The sequence below is a fragment of the Salvelinus alpinus genome, chromosome 2, assembly GCF_045679555.1.
Source record: "Salvelinus alpinus chromosome 2, SLU_Salpinus.1, whole genome shotgun sequence".
Taxonomy (NCBI): Eukaryota; Metazoa; Chordata; class Actinopteri; order Salmoniformes; family Salmonidae; genus Salvelinus; species Salvelinus alpinus.
In genome coordinates, this window is record NC_092087.1 from 39,577,272 (window position 1) to 39,603,573 (window position 26,302).

General features: G+C 42.2%; 1 protein-coding gene across 3 annotated transcripts in view; it reads left to right on the top strand.

The window, feature by feature from the left end:
* The first annotated feature begins 489 nt into the window (after positions 1-489).
* LOC139560546 (RNA-binding motif, single-stranded-interacting protein 2-like) overlaps positions 490-26,302 on the top strand; it is a 56,130-nt gene continuing 30,317 nt past the window's right edge. Inside the window, exons 1-2 of one of the 3 annotated variants that reach the window (XM_071377433.1) lie at positions 490-680; positions 24,800-24,957. In XM_071377433.1, the coding sequence (XP_071233534.1) occupies positions 609-680; positions 24,800-24,957 (230 nt within the window). In that variant the 5' untranslated portion in view covers positions 490-608. Of the gene's footprint in view, positions 681-24,796; positions 24,958-26,302 lie in introns of all 3 variants that reach the window. The other 2 variants (XM_071377423.1, XM_071377415.1) reach the window with 2 other exon arrangements.

Consider the following 26,302-nt stretch of genomic DNA (forward strand, 5'->3'; position numbering starts at 1 on the left):
GGAGGATTATGAAAACTCCTGAAGGAATAATTGCTTTTCAGATTAATGAAAAACAAGGTGAAATGTATATTTTGTTTTCTAATGGTAGCTTCTTTGAATATCAATTCCATAATAGGTTACATATCAAAGAGAGATTTAGTGAGACTTTTAAAACGAATTATTCTAATTGCAACACATTGATATTTTAAGTGGGTTTCTGCCAGTTTTAGGCCATAATAATAAACAAGGACATAATTTGGACCAAATCTCACAAGTATCCATATTTATGTGGTGCACAATTTCAGTGAAGGATCAAATACTTTGCGCTCTGGGACATTGTTGATTCGTTCCAGGTTTAGATAAGATTTTACATAGCAGAACTTTGACAACCTATTGCCAATACTGTACAGTCTTTATGTTTGGCTATCAGAAACCGTTCCATCGGCACGGTTGGTTTTGGCGCGCTAGGACCCAGACGCGTGAAAGCGCAGCGCTTGGCCGCGAGCAGCAGCACTGGCGGCAGCGGGGCTCGGATCGCTTCCCCTGATTCCAAGCTTAACTTCCCGAGCTGCTGACGTCACTTGGCAGCCTGGGCTGTACTCGCCGCTCCATACATAGCGCCGAGAAAAATGCTGCTCTCCGTACCGCCAAGGACAGGAATCAATCCATACAACGGCTATAACAGCAGAAACGGCAAAAAGGTAAACCCTTTTCTGTTTTTTGTGCGCTCCCGGTCGACCAGTGGGGCAACACGCCCGTGTCAGTGGCGACAGAAATCTGTGTAGTGCGTGACAGCAATCTGCAGTGTCCTTGAAAAAGCGAATCGTACAAAACCAACTTCGTTCTCCGTGGAGAAAATTGCTGCTCACTATTCTGCACCCCCACTGTGGTTTGTGTAAAAACTGCTATTCGATGGTCCGGGCATCTATGCAGCCTTCATATTTAGTTGTTATTCCCGATTTGGGAATTCAACCGTAGAGAGCAATACACGAACCATATACTTCTGTTCAGTCATTAGAAAAAGTCAGTAATGGATACAAACTTTTATGGGCAACTGTACGGTATTGGGTCAGTGTACGTCTGTGCGTAAATGTGAATCCGAATAGGTGGGGGTGGGGTGCAGAAGAGGGAGACAGGGAATGTGTTATTCAATGTAGCCTTAATTTATTTCAGTCTCCTTTTCGGGATGGTGAACAATGAACAGTGATATCAAGTGTCAAATCAAGTATCCATTGTCTACGCAGCCGCGTAAGTTTGGCAAAGTTTTTTTTTTAAGGCAAAGATGCCCCACCCCTTGAAAGAACCCACCATTGTGACGATACTTACTTTCCCCAAATTATGAATAACAAAATAACAGTTACATTCAAAATACTGTAATGTTGTAGCCAGCAACAATCAATCTGCAACTGAAACGTTACAATTAACGTCGGGGATTGAACATTATAAAACATTGTAATATAACACATCTACAATGTAGCCTACCGCTTATGTAACAGTGATAATACATTTTTTGGGGTTTAAATTGTTTTTATGGCCTTACTATTAACGAGATTTTACAATGTTATTACAACATATATTTTGTTATTATATTGATTAAGAGTATTCGATTTTCTATTGCATAAATGTTGAGTTCAAAAGAAACACAATCCAAGATCAAAGCCAAAGATATTGGTATCTATTAATGCAACACCTGACATATTTGATCAGTTATGCTGTAGCCATAATGGTTTTGCCACAAAGAGAAATGCAATCGTGTTTTAATAGTTGTTCTGACGAAGTGAGGTTACCATAATTAACAGCATTTCAGTCTCTCTCTGGAATATGAACGTAGCCTAGAACTTTATATTTTAATGAAGGTGTTTTACTTAACTGTGATCAACTAAATGACTATATACTAAATGAAGATATGTCTCATCAGCCTTTCAAATTCGGCACATTTCAGGGTTGTTCATGTGGCTCTTGGATGCATTTGCACAACAGGAAAAACTCACATTGTTGAAATAATGCTTTTACATGAATATATTTGCAATGTAAAACGTGGCCTGTCTTGTATTATGTTGCTTGCTTGCCAGAGAGGCCTTTGAATAGTGTTTGGTATCCCTTCAAAGCCTCTGTCCTGTTGTGCAGGCCTGCTTGTGTCTGCTTGTGTTTACCTTTCCTCTACAAGAGCCTGATGTCATTTGTATTGCTTGAAGGAGGAGGAGGGTGTGGTCCTTTTCTCCATTGCATCAGAGAGGGAGAGATAGACAGAGAGGGAGAAAGAGAGAGCGAGAAAGAGAGCGAGAGATGCAGGACAAAATTAATACCACAGACCTACACCAATCTGTGACGATGCTAATTTTAGAAGTGCATGGTCTTGTTGTGACATATTACTATATCTATCATGTCTAGACAATCATGTCTGCTATATCACTGAATTGAAACTGAAACAACGGACATCTTCAGTTATCACACAATTGGCCTAATTTTATTACTGTATTACTGGGGTAAGATTATTGTGATTTAGGGATTGGGGGAAACTAGGGGAATCAGGTTCCAGAAGTAAAATCATTAGCCGGTTAGAGTTCTAGGATTTTTTTCTATAGGTGATTTCCCAAAGTGACTTTTCTTTCTCAAATTCCACTTCTTCCAACGGGTGATATCAGTGCACTCTATTTCCTCTGTTTTCCTTGATGAGATCTGTTACAACATGTATAATGTGACTGGTTGAATCAAAGTAAGAGGATGTGTTCCTGTTTCACAAGCTTTGGCCTGATCTCCCCTGTATTCTTGACTTTACTACCATCATTCTGGCATGGTGCCACTCCATGAAACTCAACTGACTCCTTAGGGATAAACATTGAGAATGCCCCATAGAAATGTGCACTCCTAAGAAGAGGACCATCAACCTACACTGAGTGTACCAAAAATTAAGAACACCTTCCTAATGTACACCTTCCTAATACTATCATACCCTGTTCAAAGGCATTTAAATATTTTGTCTTGCCCATTCACCCTCTGAATGGCACACGCATTCCATGTCTCAATTGTGTCAAGGCTTGAAATTCTCCTCCCCGTCATCTGCACTGATTTGATGTGGATTTAACAAGTGACATCAATAAGGGATCATAGCTTTCACCTTTATCCACCTGATCAGTCTATGTCATGGAAAGACCAGGTCCTTCTTAATGTTTTGTACACTCAGTGTATATACTATAGTATTCTAAGTAGCCTGTGTTATACTGTAGGGCTTATGAGTAAGGACATAACAGTCACAGTCCATATGAAACAGTGTATATCAAATATATTATGATTCATTTATTGAGAGCTGAAATGTAATGACGACAACAAGCATAATATTTCTTCAGTGACAGTTTGAGTTCTGGTTCATAAGGTTAAGGTTTGATGATTGAGTAGCTTAAGCTACCACTGTGAACTAATGTTTATTGATGTCGAGAGAGAGAGAGAATGAAAAGGTTTCTTTCCTAAGGATAGACTTTTTGAGTTATAATTTTACATATTCTCAGCACAGACAGATTTAACAAGTTGCTGTTCCCTCTGTATTTCATTTATACAAAGATTTCTACATTAAAGGGAAGGGAGATAGCCAGCATGTTGGTGCATTGCAGGCAACGGTCAAATATCTACACTAATCCTGTTTTTGTTTAGAAATTGGTCAGTGTGGTGGACCTGGAGTCCACTAAGATGTCATATGCACTAAGATGTGTGGAGAGATTCCTCGAATATCTCTCTCCCCCTCTCTGTTTCTCTCTTTCCCCATCAATTTGTCTCTCTCTGCCACCCTCCCTCTTCCACCCTCCCTCTCTCACCCTCTCTCTCCCACCCTCTCTGTCTCTCTCGCTCTCCCTCGCTCTCGCTCTCTCTTTCTCTCTCCCTCTGTCTCTCTCCCTCCCTCTCTCTCCCTCCCTCTCCCTCTCTCTCTCCGTCTCCTTCTGTCTAGCGTTCCCGTATACCTGAGCGGCTGGCAGGAGTAAATAAGAGACAGAACACAAAATATACAGCGTGCTGAGCTGAGGGCTGAAAAAAGAGCCCTTTGTGTGTGGGAGGTGATTAGCAACCAGATGGCACCAGGGGTTTGGTTACTGTGGTGCCTCCAGAGTCACCTGCTCCTCCTCCTCTGCCTGCCCCACTATCTCAGTTTCTCTCCTTTCCTGAATTTCCTGGTAGAAAATATAAAACGAGGAGGCAGGTTAATCCAAACCAAAGACTGAATGTTTCTATACAGTATTGTGCTCTTTTGTATGTGCACATTTGTGTTTTTTGCAATCAAATTTAGTACTCAATTAATGTGAATGAATGATGATTGAATGGCAGATGTAATTTGCAAGGTTTATCATAGTTTTATTGAGTGTTAATATATGCTGGTGTTTAGTGCTAAAACCCATGATAAAATAAATTATACAAAAGGCATGGTGCCTTGTCTTTGTAAGAGGATACCCTTCAATTTATAAAGATGGAAAAATTCTTAATGTTTACTGAATGGCAGCCTTTCGTTACGGTCTCTCTCTTTAATACTTATGACTAAGTATTAAAATGCAACGTGAAAATAAACATAAGCGACCACAACAAGTACCTGTTTATGAGGGAAAGATCTGTGAGTGTTCCACAAAAAGGCTATTCACTGTAAGATCCCCCTGAGGAGGCCTGGTGGAAGTGAGGCCCTGCATGCCTTTCCTTTGAGTTAAACCATTTCATACTTTCACTTTCAACCCCCAAAAACCTTTGAAATATCACCAACATAATAGGATGCTAGCCCTAATGCAAACCAGGGCGCTTACTTTCAGCACTCTTTTGGCTTTCATGTTCCTTTCTTTGGTGCCGAGAGATCTGAGTTGGGGAGATGACAGCTATGCAATTTTTTGAATCTGAAAAAATATGCTCCACACAACAATGGGTGTTTGTTTGTATGTCTGAAATGCTCAGAAGATGTCTGAAATGCTCACCAAGTTGTGTATCTTGTCATGACCAGGCTTGCCTTCATCCATAAATGTATTTTATTTTACTGCATGCACATAGAATTTTATCAAATGTAGCCGCCTAACCAACTTAAGAAAATATATTTAAGCTTAGTAAATTCAATATTCTCATGAATAGGCCATTGCAGTATGTCCTTTTTAGAAAAGGTATGACATTCACATCGAGAAATAACATAGCATTCAATGTCTTCTCCATGAAATCGGTCGTCACTAGTTAACACAGCCACAAAGTCTTAATTATGGTTAAACCTCCCATTTCTAAAATGTATCTTAAAATCAGATTTTAAACCTAACCCTAACATTTACCCTAACCTTAACCACAAATCTAAGCTAATGCCTAATTCTAACCTTAAATGAATGCCAAAAATCTATTTATTTTTGTCAACTTTGACTTTGTGGCTGTGTTATCTAGTGGAAACCCACCTAGAGTCGATTGACGCGCCGGTACGTCTATCTATGTAACATAATAACATAATCTACATCAAAATCTGTCAGTCTAAGCTAGAGATACCTGTGTTTTTGCTTTGGATGCATCTCAATCCACCATATCTGCCTATGTCGCACTTCCGCATCTGCCGTGAAAGGTGACAGAGCTAGAGCGGTATTTGTCAGATCATGAGACATCCTGAAAATTGGTCTTCTAACGAAATGTCTGTAGTGTCTGAATGGTTTAACCTATTATGACCAGGCTATGGAAAGGGGGGATTCTCACAAACACGATGCTGCGCTCCGTTTTGCTCTACGACGCCCAGAAGTGTCACGGGACTCGTCTGAAGATAATCAGTACCGGTTAAAAAAATATATGAAATTATGAAAGTAGTTTTATGCCTACCCCCAAAATTTGTTAAATATGTGTAAAAAAATAGTTTCCTGAGCTTTCATATCCTAGATATAGGACAGACACTTCAAAACCTTGTTTCTTAATATGTACTTTTTTATGTATTTGCCATTTATGAATGTGTTATTCAATGCATTTCTCTGGGCTATAGTAGTAAAGGCCATATTCAATATTTTACAAATATATATATATATTATACCTAAAGGGGTCCTAAAATTCAAAATCAAATAGCTAAAAGATCCATAGTATGACCATCCTTTAACAATTCCATATTTCAGCGTAGAACTGAACTTTTTTTTTCTTTTTTCTCCCCCCTTTTTCTCCCCAATTTCGTGGTATCCAATTGTTAGTAGTTACTGCCTTGTCTCATCGCTACAACTCCCGCACGGACTCGGGAGAGGTGAAGGTCGAGAGCCATGCGTCCTCCGAAACACAACCCAACCAAGCCGCACTGCTTCTTAACACAGCGCGCATCCAACCTGGAAGCCAGCCGCACCAATGTGTCGGAGGAAACACCGTACGTACACCTAGCGACCTGGTTAGCGTGCACTGCACCCGGCCCGCCACTAGCGATAGTGCGCGATGAGACAAGGATATCCCTGCCAGCAAAACCTTCCCTAACCCGGACGACGCTAGGCCAATTGTGCGCCGCCCCATGGGCCTCCCAGTCGCGGCCGGCTGCGACAGAGCCTAGGCTCGAACCCAGAGTCTCTGGTGGCACAGCTTAGACCACTGCGCCACCCGGGAGGCCTGAAAATGGTACCTTCTGGCGTTTGGACTTGTGGAGGTCTACAATTATTTTTCTGAGGTCTTGGTTAATTTCTTTTGATTTTCCCATGATGTCAAGCAAAGATGCACTGAGTTTGAAGGTAGGCCTTGAAATACCTCCACAGGTACACCTCCAATTGACTCAAATGAAATCAGTTAGCCTATCAGAAGCTTCTAAAGCCATGACATCCTTTTCTGGAGTTTTCCAAGCAGTTTAAAGGCACAGCCAACTTTTGTGTATCCACTGGAATTGTGATACAGTGAATTATAAGTGAAATAATCTGTCTGTAAAAAATTGTTGGAAAAATGACTTGTGTCATGCACAAAATAGATGTCCTAACCGACTTGCCCAAACTATAGTTTGTTAACAAGAAATTTGTGGAGTGGTTGAAAAACGAGTTTTAATGACTCCAACCTAAGTGTATGTAATCTTCCGACTTCAACTGTATATTTAGTATCTCTACCAGTAAGTCTTCTGTTGGGTGTCTGTGCTTTGTTACAGACTTGGTATATCTGGCCATTGTTATATTGTCTCCTTTGTATTGTCTCCTTTGTAGACTATGTCATGGATAATACTCTGTATAAGAGCCAGTTAAAATAAGTCTGGGCTTTTAAGTCCCGTATAGAAACATGCACAAACCTTTTGTCCCCCGGGGGAATATCAAAGAGGCCTTCTCAAACATGAACACATTGTTGTTTGCAGCAACATCAACTACCAGGGGGATGTATTATCAGACACTACACATTTATGCATTTTAAGCTGGGCTGGTGTAGTGGATAGGTGGAATAGTTGCAGTCAGTGGCTTCATTCCAGGCTGACTGCATTGCAGATGCTGCCAGATCTAACAACGCCTGGATAGGTGTTTACCATATCAGCTAACCATATCATATGACATACCAATCTGATGCCCAACTGTGCAGTCGATGGGAAGGTACATGTGTTAGTTGATGCAAAGCAACAACTGCAATGTAGTTGGCCTGGAAAGCGACCACTGGCGTAGTGGATGGGTGGGATAGGTTCAGTATGTTCTTCTGGTGTAGTGGAGGGTTGGGATTGGTGCAGTCAGTGAGTAAGGTTTACTGATGTAGTGGCTTGACACTGGATCAACTTGGCCGGTGAAGTCACCTTTGTCCCGCTGGCCCCGCTCCAGCTGTATGTTTATCTAACTCTCTGTCATTGTTTAATGCGTCAGACATTTGAAAGTGGTCTCTCCCTCCATTGCCAACCACATGAGTAGTACAAGGTGAGCAGGTATAGAGAGCAAGAAACAGAGGGAGAGAGAGAGAAACAGGGGGAGGGAGAGTCCTTGGAGAAAGCACAGCTGTCTGAAATATGATGCCAAGCACTGCAGTGATGCCAGGTACTGACATGAACATTACGCCTGAATGTGAGCAAGAAAGACAAAGAAAAGGATGAAAGAGATAGAGAGAAAATGGCATGGAAGAGGGACGCAAGAGAGAGAGAAAGAGGCAGGCAAGAACAGTAGGAGAGAGTGAGAGAGCGAGAGAGGGTACTAGGGGGAGAAGCGGGGGGAGGGGGGGGGGCAGAAGAAAGAACGTCTGGAGCCTGTTGTCCTTTGTCACCTGGTAGGAATGCAGAGTGGCTGTCTGGCTGGCTGATGAAAATGACTGATCAGGAGAAAAAGTAAAGGGATGTCCTGTCTGCCTCTGTGTGCTCTATCAGCCTGCCAACTATAACCCACAGCACCGGAACGTTCAGCCTATGTTCAGAGTAACGTTTGCCAGTCACCTGAGGCTAAGGCCGACAATAATGACTTCCTTTTACTGTAAGCAACCAAGCCTGTTGCTTTGTGGTTGTACCGTGTTGGCTGGAGAACAGGATAAGGAAAAGTAAGTCTTTGGTGGATCTGAGAGCACAGTAGTGGATTAGATGGATTTCGTTATCAGATACGTCATACATAGATTCAAATGTTGAATGATCTACTGTAGTTTTAATATCAAATTGACTCATTGGGTTTAACGTTGTAAAACCGTTAAGCATTTTACAGTCTTTAGTCTAAATGTACTCAAATGTGGGCTATTTTATTGGCTCTGAAAGAGTATCTCTAGTTTATCAAATATTTTCTCAACTAACAGAATTATGTATCATAAAGACTATGTAATTAGGACCAACTGGAGGCTGCTTCTCAGACAGTTCACAAATGTGTATGTCACCGTCCTCTCCTTTTGGAGGTGGGAACAAATGTTCCAGCTATAGGATACAGGAAACCAGCTATAAACAGACAAGCCCAACAGGAAGAAAAAGATAGAACCACAGAGCAAGACCAACAGAGTTATATCTAAGGGAGAATGGGTTTGTGCGCTCAGATTTCATGAAACTATTAAACAACAGAGTGGCCTATAAAATGGTCAGTGAACAGCAGTGTCTTCTATCCCAGGCCATTCTTCTGCCCATCATGGAGGAAGTGGGGAATATATTAAAGTTTGTCTGATATATGGACAGGGAAACTGGAAGCATTTCAGTGTAATGCAGATTGGGTAGCCTAGTCTGAGGGGAAATTGTCAGGTTGGTAGCAGAGGGACTGCTGAAGGAAAACGAGTTGAGGTTTTAGTGTTATCCTGTATGTGCGTGCGTGCGTGCGTGCGTGCGTGCGTGCGTGCGTGCGTGCGTGCGTGCGCCCTGGAAACGAGAGTGGTCACAGGATAAGGTAACTATTATGAGTTAGTCTGAGGTGGCTGCATGGTCAGAGAAACAGGTTGGAAACTCACTTCCCACTTCCCTACAGACAAAGATAGCCAAGCTAGACTGTGTGAATGTAACAAGTACCTTTGTGAATTAGTTCATTACAAGCAGAAAGCTACAGGCTATTTAGCCACTAGGTTTGGTATGATGGAATTACAGGCTCTGTAGCCACTAGGTTTGGTGTGACGAAAGCAGCTCCAGTCTACTCAACATCACACACACTGTACTTGCTGTGGTCATAATCCCTCATTTTGGGAAATGGAGAGCAATTAGATTGCTTTGATCTTCCACAGCAACTGTGTGTGTAGCCCTAGTTAAAGGTTACTGTAGAAATCATGTTCCTATAAAGATGTGGGCACACCATTCCTGCAGTTTTTCTATTCTACATAGGACACACACAAACGCACCAACATTAATTTCTAGAGTTACGAATATATAATGATCAGTATTCATGTGTTCATTACAAAAAAAGAGTGGGGAAAGTATTTGCTGGAAAATGATTGCACACCGTTAACACCAAGTGGGTGCACTGGTGTGTGTGGTGTAGTGCACAATGTTCCTTCTAAACTGCATGCGTGCTGGGGCGCGCAGCTTCCCGGGACTGCTGCACAGAAGAAATATCAGCTTGCGTAGAGAAGCACGAGATTGACCTTCACTCAACTTTCTTGTTTTCCCCTTTAGTTTCCCTCTACGGTGAGAATTGTGATCGAATCAACGCAATATACTGATTGCAACATATCGAAACAAAACAAACTATGCAAGAGATTTTCTTGTAGGCAGTGTGCATTGGAGTAGGATTCTATTACATTGACAGGCAGGACCCATACTCTATCTACCAGACTGGTGCGCCATAACCAATCAGAACTGCAGTATCCCTATATGCAAATAGACCATTGCCATATATGGATCTGTGCCATTCACTTTGAACTGGACTGTGTTCACAGTATGAGCGGTCGTGAGCAGTGCCTGTTTCGAGATCAAAGCGAGAGCTGCATGTAGCCAGTGTGCACATTTGTTCATATTATTTGCTATTAAGTGAGTTATTAGCCCAGTTATAGCTCATTTCTAGTCAGCAATGGGGGAGTGGTTTCTTCCTCCAAGAGCACAAAACATTTGCATTTCTAGCCATCTTTGAAAAACGAGTCAGGTAAACAGCTTTTTTATGTCTTAAAGGTAAGCTAAGTAGCCATTAGGCAGAGGTTAGCACAATTTGTATGATTCTCGGTAATAATGTTATGGGAATAATAATGAATTTTATTTTGTAAAGTGGTTTCTTGCATCAAACAACACAATATTTTCGGTCACCTACTTATCTGAAGGACAAGTGGATAAACAGGTTAATGTCAAGCCATGCATGTTTTTTTTCTCAAAAGTCTCATGAAATGTTGTTGAACACCGCACATTGGCTGCTACTGTAGGCTGAATGATAGAACAGCTATTTCCATGTTAAAATGTTATGGGATGCATTTTCTCCCATTGTTTTTGATGTTAGTCCACTCTGGTAGGCCTACATTATGATCAAATAGCCACAGTAGCCTGCTTGGCCACTGTTATAACTGTAACTTAAAGTGGGTACAGCCTCAATGTTCACAGTAAACGCGCACCAAAAGTTGCACAGAATTTTCAAATTTGCTCTATCGTAGTATAGTGTGTGTGTGTGTGTGTGTGTGTGTGTGTGTGTGTGTGTGTGTGTGTGTGTGTGTGTGTGTGTGTGTGTGTGTGTGTGTGTGTGTGTGTGTGTGTGTGTGTGTGTGTGTGTGTGTGTGTGAGGGAAAGAGAGAGAGGGGGGGGGGAGAAAGGGAGAGAGAGAGTGAAGGGGAGATTAAAACTCCCCCGTCTTTTTGTGTTTTAATTTGACCAGGGCATGCCCTCGTGTCATCTAACATGAGCAAATACAGAGAATCTTTTCAGGCTGAATCAGCATTGGAGGCCCTGGAGAAATGAGCCTGAGCCTGGGCTTCAGGGGGGCCAGTGGCGGCTCATATGGGGGGGGATATCTCCTTTTTTTTGTTCAGGGGACACAAAGGGGGACACTGTGTCCCTGTGGATGGGGTGTAATTAGCGAGATTCGGCCCCTGCTCTTGACTCGCCCCTCTGTGTCTCGACCCCTCCCCCCCCCCCCTGCCCACTGAGGTATTCCTAAACATGGGGAGTCTGATCTGTAAACAAATTGACCCATTGTCCCCCTGGTGCAGTTCGTACACTAAGCCTGGCCTAATTAGAACCCCTTCAGGAGACAAGCAGGGAACAGGAGAGGGCCTCTATAGGAGAGGTATACTATAGGCAGAATTCTACAAAACACCTTGGAATAGGCTACTGCAGAGAGGCTGGCAAGGATGAAGAATATTTGTTATTTTTCGTTAGTCAAACGACGCGTGGCGGTCGATTGGGAAGGTGAATGGAATGCTTCAGTTGTCTTAAGAAATGTTATTAAACACCGCAACAGATCTCAAGGAACTACACTGGACTTTGTGCAAACTGGAAACCGCATATCCTGACTCCTCATTTATTGTAGCTGGGGACTTTAATAAAGCAAATCTAAGGAAAATGCTATTGAAGTTTTATCAACACATCGCCTGCGCTACTCGCTCATCAAGAATTCTTGACCATTGCTACTCCCCCTTCCGGGATGGCTACAATGCCCTCCCCCGCCCTCCCTTCAGCAAATCAGATCACTCCTCCATTCTGCTCCTCCCTTCCTACTTAAACAGGAAGTACCTGTGGTAAATACTGTTCAACTTTGGTCTGACCAATCGGAATCTATGCTTCAAGATTGTTTTGATCACGCATCTTGGGATATGTTCCAGGTTGCCCCTGAGAATAATATTGACGTATACACTGGCTCTGTGATTGAGTTCATCAGGAAGTGCATAATGGACGTTGTTCCCACTGTGACGATTAGAACTTATCCAAACCCAAAACAGTGGATAGATGGCAGCATTCACACAAATCTGAAAGCGGGAACTATCGCATTTAACCACAGCAAGGTGACTGGGAACATGGGCGAGTACAAACAGTCCAGCTATGCCCTCCGTAAGGCAATCATACAAGCAACACGTCAGTAAAGAGACAAAGTGGAGTCGCAATTCAACGGCTCAGACACAAGACATATGTTTTAGGGACTCCAGACAATCACGGATTATAAAGGGAAAACCAGCCACGTTGTAGACACCGATGTCTTGCTCCCGGACAAGCTAAACACCTTCTTCGCACGCTTCGAGGAAAACACAGTGACCACCGCCGCTCACGAGGACTGTGAGCTCCCGTTCTCCGTGGCCGTGGCCAATGTGAGTAAGACATTTAAGGGTGTTAACCCTTGCAAGGCTGCCCGCCCAGACGGAATCCCTAGCCGTGTCCTCAGAGTATGTGCTAACCAGCTGGCTGGAGTGTTTACGCACATATTTCATCTCTCTCTATCCAGTCTATTGTCCCCACTTGCTTCAAGATGTCCACCATTGTTCCTGTACCCAAGAAAGCGAAGTTAACTGAACTAAATGACTATCGCCCTGGAGCACTCACTTCTGTCATCATGAAGTGCTTTGAGTGTCTAGTTAAGGATCATATCACCTCCACCTTACCCGACACCCTAGACCCACTATAGTTTACATATCGCCCCAACAGATCCACGGATGACTCAATTGCATTCGCCTTTGCACTGCACACTTTCCTATCCCATCTGGACAAGAGGAATACCTATGTAAGAATTCTGTTCATCGACTACAGCTCAGCCTTCAACACCATGGTGCCCTCCAAGCTCATCACTAAGCTCGGGGTCCTGGGTCTGAACTAGAGGTCGACCGATTAATCAGCATGGACGATTAATTAGGGCCGATTTCAAGTTTTCATAACAATCAGTAATCTTCATTTTTGGACGACGATTATGGCCGATTACATTGCATTCCATGAGGAAACTGCATGGCAGGCAGACCACCTGTTACGCGAGTGCAGCAAGAAGCCAAGGTAAGTTGCTAGCTAGCATTAAACTTATCTTATAAAAAACAATCAATCTTCACATAATCACTAGTTAACTACACATGGTTGATGATATTACTAGGTTAACTAGCTTGTCCTGCGTTGCATATAATCAATGCGGTGCCTGTTAATTTATCATCGAATCTCAGCCTACTTCGCCAAACGGGGGATGATTTAACAAATGCGCATTCGCGAAAAATGCACAATCGTTGCACGAATGTACCTAACCATAAACATCAATGCCTTTCTTAAAATCAATACACAGAAGGAAAATATTTTTTTAAACCTGCATATTTAGTTAAAAATAAATTCATGTTAGCAGGCAATATTAACTAGGGAAATTGTGTCACTTCTCTTGCGTTCATTGCACGCAGAGTCAGGGTATATGCAACAGTTTGGGCCACCTGGCTCATTGTGAACTAATTTGCCAGTATTTTACATAATTATGACATAACATTGAATGTTGTGCAATGTAACAGCAATAATTAGACTTAGGGTTGCCACCCGTTCGATAAAATACGGAATGGTTCCGTATTTCACTGAAAGAATAAGCATTTTGTTTTCGAAATGATCGTTTCCGGATTTGACCATATTAATGACCAAAGGCTCGTATTTCTGTGTTTATTATATTATAATTAAGTCTATGATTTGATATTTGATAGAGCAGTCTGACTGAGCGGTGGTAGGCTGCAGCAGGCTCGTAAGCATTCATTCAAACTTTACTGCGTTTGCCAGCAGCTCTTAGCAATGCTTGAATCACAGCTCTGTTTATGACTTCAAGACTATCAACTCCTGAGATTAGGCTGGCAATACTAAAGTGGCTATTAGAACATCCAATAGTCAAAGGTATATGAAATACAAATGGTATAGAGAGAAATAGTCAACGCGTCATAATTCCTATAATAACTACAACCTAAAACTTCTTAACTTCTTATGGCTGCAATCCCGTTAATGGGATCGATATGACAACAGCCAGTGAAAGTGCAGGGCGCCAAATTCAAACAGCAGAAATCTTATAATTAAAATTCCTCAAACATACATGTATCTTATACCATTTTAAAGGTAATCTTTTTTTTAAATTTTATTTAAATTTTACCCCCTTTTCTCCCCAATTTTTGTGGTATCCAATTGCTAGTAATTACTATCTTGTCTCATCGCTACAACTCGGGAGACGGGAGACACAAAGGTCGAAAGCCATGCGTCCTCCGAAACACAACCCAACCAAGCCGCACTGCTTCTTAACACAGCGCGCCTCCAACCCGGAAGCCAGCCGCACCAATGTGTCGGAGGAAACACTGTGCACCCGGCTCCCTTGGTTAGCGCGCACTCCGCCCGGCCCGCCTCAGGAGTCGCTGGTGCGCGATGAGACAAGGATATCCCTACCGGCCAAACCCTCCCTAACCCGGACGACGCTTGGCCAATTGTGCGTCGACCCACGGACCTCCCGGTCGCGGCCGGCTGCGACAGAGCCTGGGCGCCAACCCAGAGTCTCTGGTGGCGATGCAGTGCCCTAGACCACTGCGCCACCCGGGAGGCCCCATTTTAAAGGTAATCTTGTTGTTAATCCCACCAAAGTGTCCGATTTCAAATAGGCTTTTCAGCGAAAGCACCACAAACGATTATGTTAGGTCACCACCAACTCACAGAAAAATTCAGCCATTTTTCCAGCCAAAGAGAGGAGTCACAAAAAGCACAAATAGAGATAAAATGAATCACTAACCTTTGATGATCTTCATCAGGTGACACTCATAGGACTTCATGTTACACAATACATATACAGTGGGGAGAACAAGTATTTGATACACTGCCGATTTTGCAGGTTTTCCTACTTACAAAGCATGTAGAGGTCTGTAATTTTTATCATAGGTACACTTCAACTGTGAGAGACGGAATCTAAAACAAAAATCCAGAAACTCACATTGTATGATTTTTAAATAATTAATTTGCATTTTATTGCATGACATAAGTATTTGATCACCTACCAACCAGTAAGAATTCCGGCTCTCACAGACCTGTTAGTTTTTCTTTAAGAAGCCCTCCTGTTCTCCACTCATTACCTGTATTAACTGCACCTGTTTGAACTCGTTACCTGTATAAAAGACACCTGTCCACACACTCAATCAAACAGATTCCAACCTCTCCACAATGGCCAAGACCAGAGAGCTGTGTAAGGACATCAGGGATAAAATTGTAGACCTGCACAAGGCTGGGATGGGCTACAGGACAATAGGCAAGCAGCTTGGTGAGAAGGAAACAACTGTTGGCGCAATTATTAGAAAATGGAAGAAGTTCAAGATGACGGTCAATCACCCTCGGTCTGGGGCTCCATGCAAGATTTCACCTCGTGGGGCATCAATGATCATGAGGAAGGTGAGGGATCAGCCCAGAACTACACGGCAGGACCTGGTCAATGACCTGAAGAGAGCTGGGACCACAGTCTCAAAGAAAACCATTAGTAACACACTACGCCGTCATGGATTAAAATCCTGCAGCGCACGCAAGGTCCCCCTGCTTAAGCCAGTGCATGTCCAGGCCTGTCTGAAGTTTGCCAATGACCATCTGGATGATCCAGAGGAGGAATGGGAGAAGGTCATGTGGTCTGATGAGACAAAAATAGAGCTTTTTGGTCTAACTCCACTCGCCGTGTTTGGAGGAAGAAGAAGTATGAGTACAACCCCAAGAACACCATCCCAACCGTGAAGCATGGAGGTGGAAACATCATTCTTTGGGGATGCTTTTCTGCAAAGGGGACAGGACGACTGCACCGTATTGAGGGGAGGATGGATGGGGCCATGTATCGCGAGATCTTGGCCAACAACCTCCTTCCCTCAGTAAGAGCATTGAAGATGGGTCGTGGCTGGGTCTTCCAGCATGACAACGACACGAAGCACACAGCCATGGCAACTAAGGAGTGGCTCCGTAAGAAGCATCTCAAGGTCCTGGAGTGGCCTAGCCAGTCTCCAGACCTGAACCCAATAGAAAATCTTTGGAGGGAGCTGAAACTCCGTATTGCCCAGCGACAGCCCCGAAACCTGAAGGATCTGGAGAAGATCTGTAGGGAGGAGTGGGCCAAAATCCCTGCTGCAGTGTGTGCAAACCTAGTCAAGAACTACAGGAAACGTATGATCTCTGTAATTGCAAACAAAGGTTTCTGTACCAAATATTAAGTTCTGCTTTTCTGATGTATCAAATACTTATGTCATGCAATAAAATGCAAATGAATTACTTAAAAATCATACAATGTGATTTTCTGGATTTTTGTTTTAGATTCCGTCTCTCATAGTTGAAGTGTACCTATGATAAAAATTACAGACCTCTACATGCTTTGTAAGTAGGAAAACCTGCAAAATCGGCAGTGTATCAAATACTTGTTCTCCCCACTGTATGTCTTGTTCGATTAAGTTCATATTTATATCCAAAAACCTCCGTTTACATTGGCGCGTCATGTTCAGAAATGCCTCCAAAATATCCGGAGAAATTGCAGAGAGCCACGTCAAATAACAGAAATACTCATCATAAACTTTGATGAAAGATACATGTTTTACATAGAATTAAAGATACACTTGTTCTTAATGCAACCGCTGTGTCAGATTTCAAAAAGCTTTACGGCAAAACACAATATTCAATCATCTGAAAACAGCGTTCAGCCACAAAAGCAAGCCATACAGTTACCCGCCAAATTGTGCAGTCAACAAAACTCATAAAAAGCATTATAAATCTTCACTTACCTTTGCTGATCTTCGTCCGAATGTACTCCCAGGACTCCCACTTCCACAAGAAATGTTCGGTTTTTTTCTCGGTAATGTCCATCATTTATGTCCAAATAGCTATTTTTGTAGCGTGTTTGGTAAACAAATCCAACGTCACGAAGCGCGTTCACTAAAACCTGACGAAATGTCCAAAAGTTCCATAACAGTCCATAGAAACATGTCAAACGATGTATTGAATCAATCTTTAGAATGTTTTTAACATAAATCTTGAATAACGTTCCAACCGGAGAATTACATTGACTTCAGATGAGCGATGGAACAGAGCTCCCTCTCATGTGAACGCGCAGGGTCAAAGAATGGTCAGGTCATGGCAGACCTGACTAATTCCCCTCTCATTGAGAGTGGGAGCCGTAGGAAGTGCAAACTCATCCATATCTCGCTGTGATTTCAATAGGATCTTGGTTGAAAATCGACCAGCCTCAGAATTTCCACTTCCTGTTTTTTTTTTCCCTCAGGTTTTTGCCTGCCATATGAGTTCTGTTATACTCACAGACATAATTCAAACAGTTTTAGAAACTTCAGAGTGTTTTCTATCCAGTACTAATAATAATATGCATATATTAGCAACTATGGGCACCTCTGTGCACCTTTCATCCAAGCTACTGCCCCTGCAGCCATAATAAGTTTTAACTGGGAATATTGAAGAACTGGGAACATTGAACCACCAGCTTTCAAATGTTCTCATGTTCTGAGCAAGGAACTTAAACGTTAGCTTTTTTACATGGCACATATTGCACTTTTACTTTCTTCTCCAACACTGTGTTTTTGCATTATTTAAACCAAATTGAGCATGTTTCATTATTTATTTGAGACTAAATTGATTTTATTTATGTATTATATTAAGTTAAAATAAAAGTGTTCATTCAGTATTGTTGTAATTGTCATTATTACAAAAATATATAAATATCGGCCAATTAATCGGTATCTGCTTTAATCGGTATCCGCTTCCTGATGTGCCGACCCCAGGTGGTGAAGGTAGGCAAAAACACCTCCACTGTTCACCCATGACTGCATGGCCACACACGTCTCCAACTCAATCATCAAGTTTGCAGACGACACAACAGTGGTAGGCCTGATTACCAACAACGACGAGACAGCCTACAGGGTGGAGGTGAGGACCCTGGCGGAGTGGTGCCAGGAAAATAACCTTTCCCTCAACGTCAACAAAATGAAGGAGCTGATCGTGGACTTCAGGAAATAGCAGAGGGAGCACTCCTCCATCCACATCAATAGGGCCGCTGTGGAGAGGGTAAAAAGCTTAAAGTTCCTCAGCGTGCACATCACTAACAACCTGAAATGGTCCATCCATACAGACAGTGTGGTGACGTAGGCGCAACAGTGCCTCTTCAACCACAGGAGGCTGAAGGAATTTGGCTTGGCCCCTAAGAACCTCATGAACTTCTACAAATGCACCATTGAGAGCATCCTGTCAGACTGTATCACCACCTGGAATGACAACTGTACAGTCCGCAACTGCAGGGCTCTCAAGAGGAAGGTGCGGTCAGCCCAACGCATCCCTGGGGACACACTGCCTGCCCCCCAGGACATCTACTGCAACCGGTGTCACAGGAACGCCAAGAAGATCATTAACCTCACTAGGGTATGCGTCCCACCTCGTCAACAGCCAGTGAAATTGCAGGGCGCCAAATTCAAGACAACAGAAATCCCATAATTAAAATTCCTCAAACATACAAGTATTTTACACCATTTTAAAGATACACTTGTTGTAAATCCAGCCACAGTGTCCGATTTCAAAAAGCCTTTACGATGAAAGCACACCAAACGATTATGTTAGGTCAGAGCCAAGTCACAGAAAAACACAGCCATTTTTCCAGCCAAAGAGAGGAGTCACAAAAAGCAGAAATAGAGATAAAATGAATCACTAACCTTTGATGATCTTCATCAGATGACACTCATAGGACTTCATGTTACACAATACATGTATGTTTTGTTCGATAAAGTTCATATTTATATCTAAAAATCTAAATTTACATTGGCGCGTTATGTTCAGTAGTTCCAAAACATCCGGTGATTTTACAGAGAGCCACATCAATTTACAGAAATAGTCATAATAAACATTGCTAAAAGATACAACTGTTATGCATGGAATTTTAGATCCACTTCTCCTTAACTTCACTAGGGTAGGGGGCAGCATTCGGAATTTTGGATGAAAAGTGTGCCCAAATTAAACTGCCTGCTACTCAGCCATAAAAGCTAGAATATGCATATAATTAGTAGATTTGGATAGAAAACACTCTGAAGTTTCTAGAACTGTTTGAATGATGTCTGTGAGTATAACAGAACTCATATGGCAGGCAAAAACCTGAGAAAAAATCCAACCAGGAAGTGGGAAATCTGGTTTGTAGGTTTTCAAGTCATTGCCTATCGAATACACAGTGTCTATGGGGTCATATTGCACTTCCTAAGGCTTCCACTAGATGTCAACAGTCTTTAGAACCTTGTTTGATGCTTCTACTGTGAAGGAGGGGGGAATGGGACCTGAATGAGTTAAGAGGTCTGCCAGAGTGGCATGAGCTGATCATGCGCGTTCACGTGAGAGTTAGCTTGCGCTCCATTGCATTTCTACAGACAAAGGAATTCTCCGGTTGGAACATTATTGAAGATTTATGATAAAAACATCCTAAAGATTGATTCTATACTTCGTTTGACATGTTGCTACGAACTGTAATATGACTTTCCGTCTGAACCTTCGCCTGGACTTGCCCGCGCCTTGTGAGTTTGGATTGTGAACTAAACGCGCGAACAAAAAGGAGGTATTTGGACATAAATGATGGACTTTATCGAACAAATCAAACATTTTTTTGTGGAACTGGGATTCATGGGAGTGCATTCTGATGAAGGTCATCAATGGTAAGTGAATATTTATAATGCTATTTCTGGCTTCTGTTGACTCCACAACATGGCGGATATCTGTATGGCTTGGTTTTGTGTCTGAGCGCTTGTAACTGGCAATCTGCTGTGTCTGAGACCAAGAACTGTCAATCTGCCAGACCACTGACTCATTCCCCTCCCATCCGGTCCCACAACACAGCATAAGCTTCATTCCACGTTCTACTGACTGTTGACATCTAGTGGAAGCCGTAGGAAGTGCACACAGATACATATCCTACTGTGTATTCAATAGGGACTGAGTTGAAAATCGACCAACCTCAGATATCCCACTTCCTGGTTGGATTTTTCTCAGGTTTTCGCCTGCCATATGAGTTCTGTTATACTCACAGACATAATTCAAACAGTTTTAGAAACTTCAGAGTGTTTTCTATCCAATAGTAATAATAATATGCATATATTAGCATCTGGAACAGAGTAGGGGGCAGTTCACTCTGGGCACGCTATTCATCCAAAAGTAAAAATGCTGCCCCCTATCCCCAAAATGTTTAAACCATGCTAAAAGGAATATTCTATATCTGCAAATTCAAATTTACTGCACGACTGATAATTGTATGTGTGGGGGTACAGCGATGAAGAAGTTAATCAAAAATCATGTTAAACACTATTATTATTGATTCCATGCAACTTATTATGCGACTTGTTAAGTAACATTTTACTCCTGAACTTATTTAGGCTTGCCATAAAAAAAGGGTTAAATACTTATTGACTCAAAATATTTCAGCTTTTCATTTTTTATGAATTAGCAAAAATTTCTAAAAACATAATTACACTTTGACATTATGGGGTCTTTTGTGTAGGCCAGTGACAGAAACAATCTAAATTTGATCCATTTTAAATGCAGGCTGAAAACTTTCTGAAAGCACTGTATGTAAGTATATACTGTATTCTAGTCAAGTCTCATCCTATATAACTACTGCTGTACCCACATGTTGTATTCATATACTGTGAATATACACTACCGGTCAAAAGTTCTAGAACACCTACTCATTCAAGGGTTTGTCTTTATTTTTACTATTTTCTACATTGTAGAATAATAGTGAAGACATCAAAACTATGAAATAACACATGGAATCATGTAGTAACTAAAAAAGTATTAAACAAATACAATTATATTTTATATTGCTGCAAAGAAACCACTACTAAAGGACACCAATAAGAAGAAGAGACTTGCTTAAGCCAAGAAACACAAGCAATGGACATTAGACCGGTGGAATTTTGTCCTTTGGTCTGGAGTCCAAATTGGAGATTCTTGGTTCCAACCGCATGGAGGAGGAGGTGTTATGGTGTGGGGGTGCTTTGCTGTGACACTGTCTGTGATTTATTTAAAATCCAAGGCACACTTAACCAGCATGGTTACCACAGCATTCAGCTGCGATACGCCATCCCATCTTGTTTGGGCTTTGTTTTTCAACAGGACAATGACCCAACACACCTACAGGCTGTGCAAGGGCTATTTTACTAAGAAGGAGAGTGATGGAGTGCTGCATCAGATGACCTGGCCTCCACAATCCCCCGACCTCAACCAAATTGAGATGGTTTGGTATGAGTCGCACCGCAGATTGAAGGTAAAGCAGCCAACAAGTGCTCAGCATATGTGGGAACTCCTTCAAGACTGTTGGAAAAGCATTCCAGGTGAAGCTGGTTGAGAGAATGCCAAGAGTGTGCAAAGCTGTCATCAAGGCAAAGGGTGGCTTTTTGAAGAATCTCAAATATAAAATATATTTTGATTTGTTTAACACTTTTTTGGTTTACTTCATGATTCCATGTGTTATTTCATAGTTTTGATGTCTTCACTATTATTCTACAATGTAGAAAATAGTAAAAATAAAGAAAAACCCTTGAATGAGTAGGTGTTCTAAGACTTTTGACCGGCAGTGTATAGGAGACTAATGTCTATAGACACACCATCATGTACATAAAGTACATATTTACTGTATATTCCGGACTCTGACATTGCTTGTTGTAATATTTCAATAATTCTTAATTATTTTATTTTTTGGGCTTTGTGTGTATTGTTTTGTATTTTTAGGTAGTCGGAGCTAGGGACATATGCATTTTGCTACACCCATGATAACATCTGCAAAATATGTGTATGTGACCAATAAAATAAAAATTTTAAAACACGAGTTGATACATACACATACACGAATGTGCACACACACACACACACACACACACACACACACACACACACACACACACACACACACACACACACACACACACACACACACACACACACACACACACACACACACTCATTAAATCTTTCACAATAACAAACGGTCACAGCCTCTAGCCACTGGTGTTTATGTACTGTTGAAGGAATGTTTATTTGAGATTGTTAAAAGCATCGTGTAACGTTGTTGTGCTAAAATAGTGTTATTGCGTCAATATACTTGTTTTGGAAACGGCTCTCTTTCCTGGGAAGCAACTTCAATCAATCTCCAACTTAATGGAAGAACACAACGGTACTCAAACCATTATTACTGCCATAAGAAAACGATTTCACTTAACAGTTGTGAAATAAAAAATTGTGAAGCTTAAACATTTACTCTTGAATCCAACTATTCCAGACTCATTCATGGGAAACTGTGATGTTTTGCCTATTGGGCAAGAGCTCTACAAATCAAATCAAATTGTATTTGTCACATACACATGTTTAGCAGATGTTATTGTGGGTGTAGCTCCAACAGTTTGTGTGTTGCGACTCAGTGTGTTGAATAACTGATCCTCCCCATAGGCTATTTTAGCACCACTCAGAATGCTGCTAAAGTGCTATAGGGAGAGTTGTTTATAGGCTGAAATAGAGCCGCTATGAATGCGTTAAGCAGCTTGTTATAAACAGTTATAGAGGGTCAGAGAATGCTGCTCTTCTGTGCCAGGCTCAGCTGACGGGGAACTCTTCCCTAAAGAGTGTTTTGTTAATCATCGCTGGGAGCTCTCCTGTCTCCTCGTTTCCCCTTTGCTGTGACATATGTAACCACGGTGCTCATGAATGTACGGACCTTGGACCTATTTTGGACTGAGCTGACCTCACATTTTTAATTGTTTACTATTTTGGCACCTTTTGAGGGAGTCGAGCAAAGGTTAGCTATGCTGTATTGTTGAGGACACAATTGACTTAGGGGGGCATGAGAGGGAAATGTCTAAACAACTGAGTTGAACCTGTGGGTGTTGTCGAGTTGTGGAATAGGCCCGACCGGATGTTTGTGTTGTGTTTTGAAGCACTCCCTTTATACAGAGAGTGTGGTATGGGAGAAAAGACAGCTCATGACTTCTCACAAAGAACAAAAGGGAAAAAGTGTTTACACACGTCACAGAATTCAGCGGCATCAAATTAACCAAATATTGGTGTATGTTGTTCTTTGAATCATTGGGTTTCGCTGTGCAAAGCCGAGGAATTTTTCGCGGTTTGGAAATTGATAGAGAAAAAAGGAGCAGTTGCCCAATATGGAGTAAGCAGAAAGAGGCCCGTTTTCCCAATATGCCCTAGGCAGCGAAGAGGCCCCACGTTCACTTCAGAATGCAGTATTGGTGAATTTTGACATGAAGGCTGTGTGCTATCGTTTTACGCTGCTCTCACACAATTGCCTTTCTCTTGACCCACCATTTGTGTTTGCTAAAAACCGGGGTTTGAATTTTAGTCCTTTTGAACGGTAACAGCTATAACAATTAAAAGCATGCTATGAATAATTTATGAAAATGTAAAGTAAAGTCCTGTGTGGCGCGGTGGTCTAAGGCACAGTGCTAGCTGTAACACTAGAGGTTCTGGGTTCGAATCCAGGCTCTGTCGCAGCCATCCGCAACCGGGAGACCCATGGGGCGGCGTACAATTGGCCCAGCTTCGTCCGGTTTAGGAGAGGGTTTGGCCAGCAGGGATGTCCTTGTTCCATCGCGCACTAGCGTCTCCTGTGGTGGGCGGTCGCCAGGTGCACGGTGTTTCCTCCAACCTTTGGTGCTGCTGGCTTCCAGGTTAAAGTGGGTGTTGTGACAAGAAGCAGTGCGGCTTGGTTGGGTTGTGTTTCGGAGGACGCACGGCTCTCGACCTTCGCCTCTCCCAAGTCAGTACGGGAGTTGCAGCGATGAGACAAGACTGTAACTACCAATTGGATACCATGAAATTGGGGAGAAAAAGGGGTAAAAGTAACCTCAAATTAAATAAAAAGGTACCTGAACTGAATACACACCCACACATATTCCTAACCACCTAGAAAGAGAGGAATCTACCAGCTCCCGCTCCCACCCTTTAATTAGATTCTCCAATTCTAAAATCATAACTTTAAATTGTTTATCATCTTTGTGGTCCAGCAGAAGACCTGAGGACCTGAAGGACCTGAAGGACCTGAAGACCTGAGGAGCGTTACTGATTTCATGAAATAGATATATGATATATAACGGGTCCCGTGTGGCTCAGTTGGTAGAGCATGGCGCTTGCAACGCCAGGGTTGTGGGTTCATTCCCCACGGGGGGACCAGGATGAATATGTATGAACTTTCCAATTTGTAAGTCGCTCTGGATAAGAGCGTCTGCTAAATGACTAAAATGTAAATATAACAAGCATATTCAAATCTGGGCCTCAAAGCCAGTTCCATTGCTGATTTTCATTCTTCCCCTCTAATTAAGGGATGATTTAGACCTGGGACACCAGGTGGGTGCAATTATCAGGGAGAACAGAAAACCAGTAGTACGTCTGACCTCCAGGCTAGGATTTGAATACCCCTGACTTGTAACCGTCTCTCGCTCTCTCTTTTGTTTTCAGCATACGTATGTGTCCTATATAACCGTCTCTCTCTCCCTCTCTCTCTCCATCTCTCTCTCTCCCTGTGTTCTCAGCATGCGTATGTGTCCTATATAATTGTCTCTCTGTTTCCAGCAGGCCTATGTGTCCTCCGGCCACCAGATGGCACCCCCCAGTCCCAACACCAACAGCAACAACAGTGGCGGGGGAGGGGAACAACTGAGTAAAACTAACCTGTACATCCGCGGTCTTCACCCCGGGACCACAGACCAGGACCTGGTCAAGCTATGCCAGCCGTAAGTCTTCTTCTCCTCCTCATTGTCTGCCTTCGTTTACACGGGTAGGGTGAAGTTTCCCCTAGACCACATTTGTCAGACCCATTCCACAGAGGGCTGAGTGTCTGCGGGGTTTCACTCCTTCCTTGCACGTGATCGATGAATTAAGGTCACTTATTAGTAAGGAACTCCTCTCACCTGGTTGTCTAGGTTTAATTGAAAGGAAAACCCAAAAACCAGCAGGCACCAGGCCCTCCATATAAATTAGTTTGACACCCCTGCCCTAGACACTGATGTAGAAGAAGAGTACTTTATTAATCCTTACAAAATGGAAAAGTGTCTTCTGCTGTACCTAACCCCCTGATATACACACACACAAACACACATTTAGGTTAGGAGTATGGTGAAATAGCCCCTTAGACACATTATGTAAGATAATTTTGGTATTTTCATCCTGGTGGTTAGGGTTAGAATGGGAGCAGGAAGCTGATCCTAGATCTGTGTCCACGGGTGACTTCTAGTGGAGTTTTTCAACAGGTGCTGCTTTGCCACAAAGTGGCTACAGTTATTACTATCAGGCTACCTCCATATTCAGTAAGCCTACCCTCAGATCAGAACTTGTTGACTTTGCTGCATTATGGTTGGCGATACAACCTACACGTGTTGCGACAAGGATTGTGGCTGGATATTGCTTACTCTCAGGGCTGCCATGTCACATTTGGCGAAAGTTGCCCCTGACGCACGCACCAAGGCCGTCAATTGTTTCAGGTACAATGCACATTACAGACTCACAATATAAGTGCTGAAAATAAAAGGATTGGGTGGTGCTGTTCAGCCTTGGGCAGAGTTGGAAGGGCATGGATGTTAACTTCATAACAAGCTATTCTTTATAATCACATAATTTACATAATGACACTATGAACATCGAATGTAATCAAGTGGGTGTTTCATAGAATTGATACCTAGGTTACTTTCTAAATGTAATCAGTTACTAGTTACCTGTGAAATTGTAATCAGTAACGTAACTTTTGGATTACCCAAACTCCGTAACGTAATCTGATTACAGTTACTTTTGAATTACTTTCCCCTTAAGCGGCATTAAAATAAGACAAAAAGGATCCATCAAATGCATTTTTGTGTAGTCATAGTAGTCTCTGACTTGTGGTCAGACTCGCTCAGGTGGAACAAACTTAAACTTGTGCCTTTTTTCAATAATTTATTGAATGTCATTGAGAAAACAGAAAGGTGTCAATGTACATCCTTTCTGAATTTAAAAGTAATTCAAGAAGTAATTATATATTTTTTTCAAAAGTATCAAATCTGATTACAATATATTTGCTGGTAACGTAACTGATTAGTTCGTTTT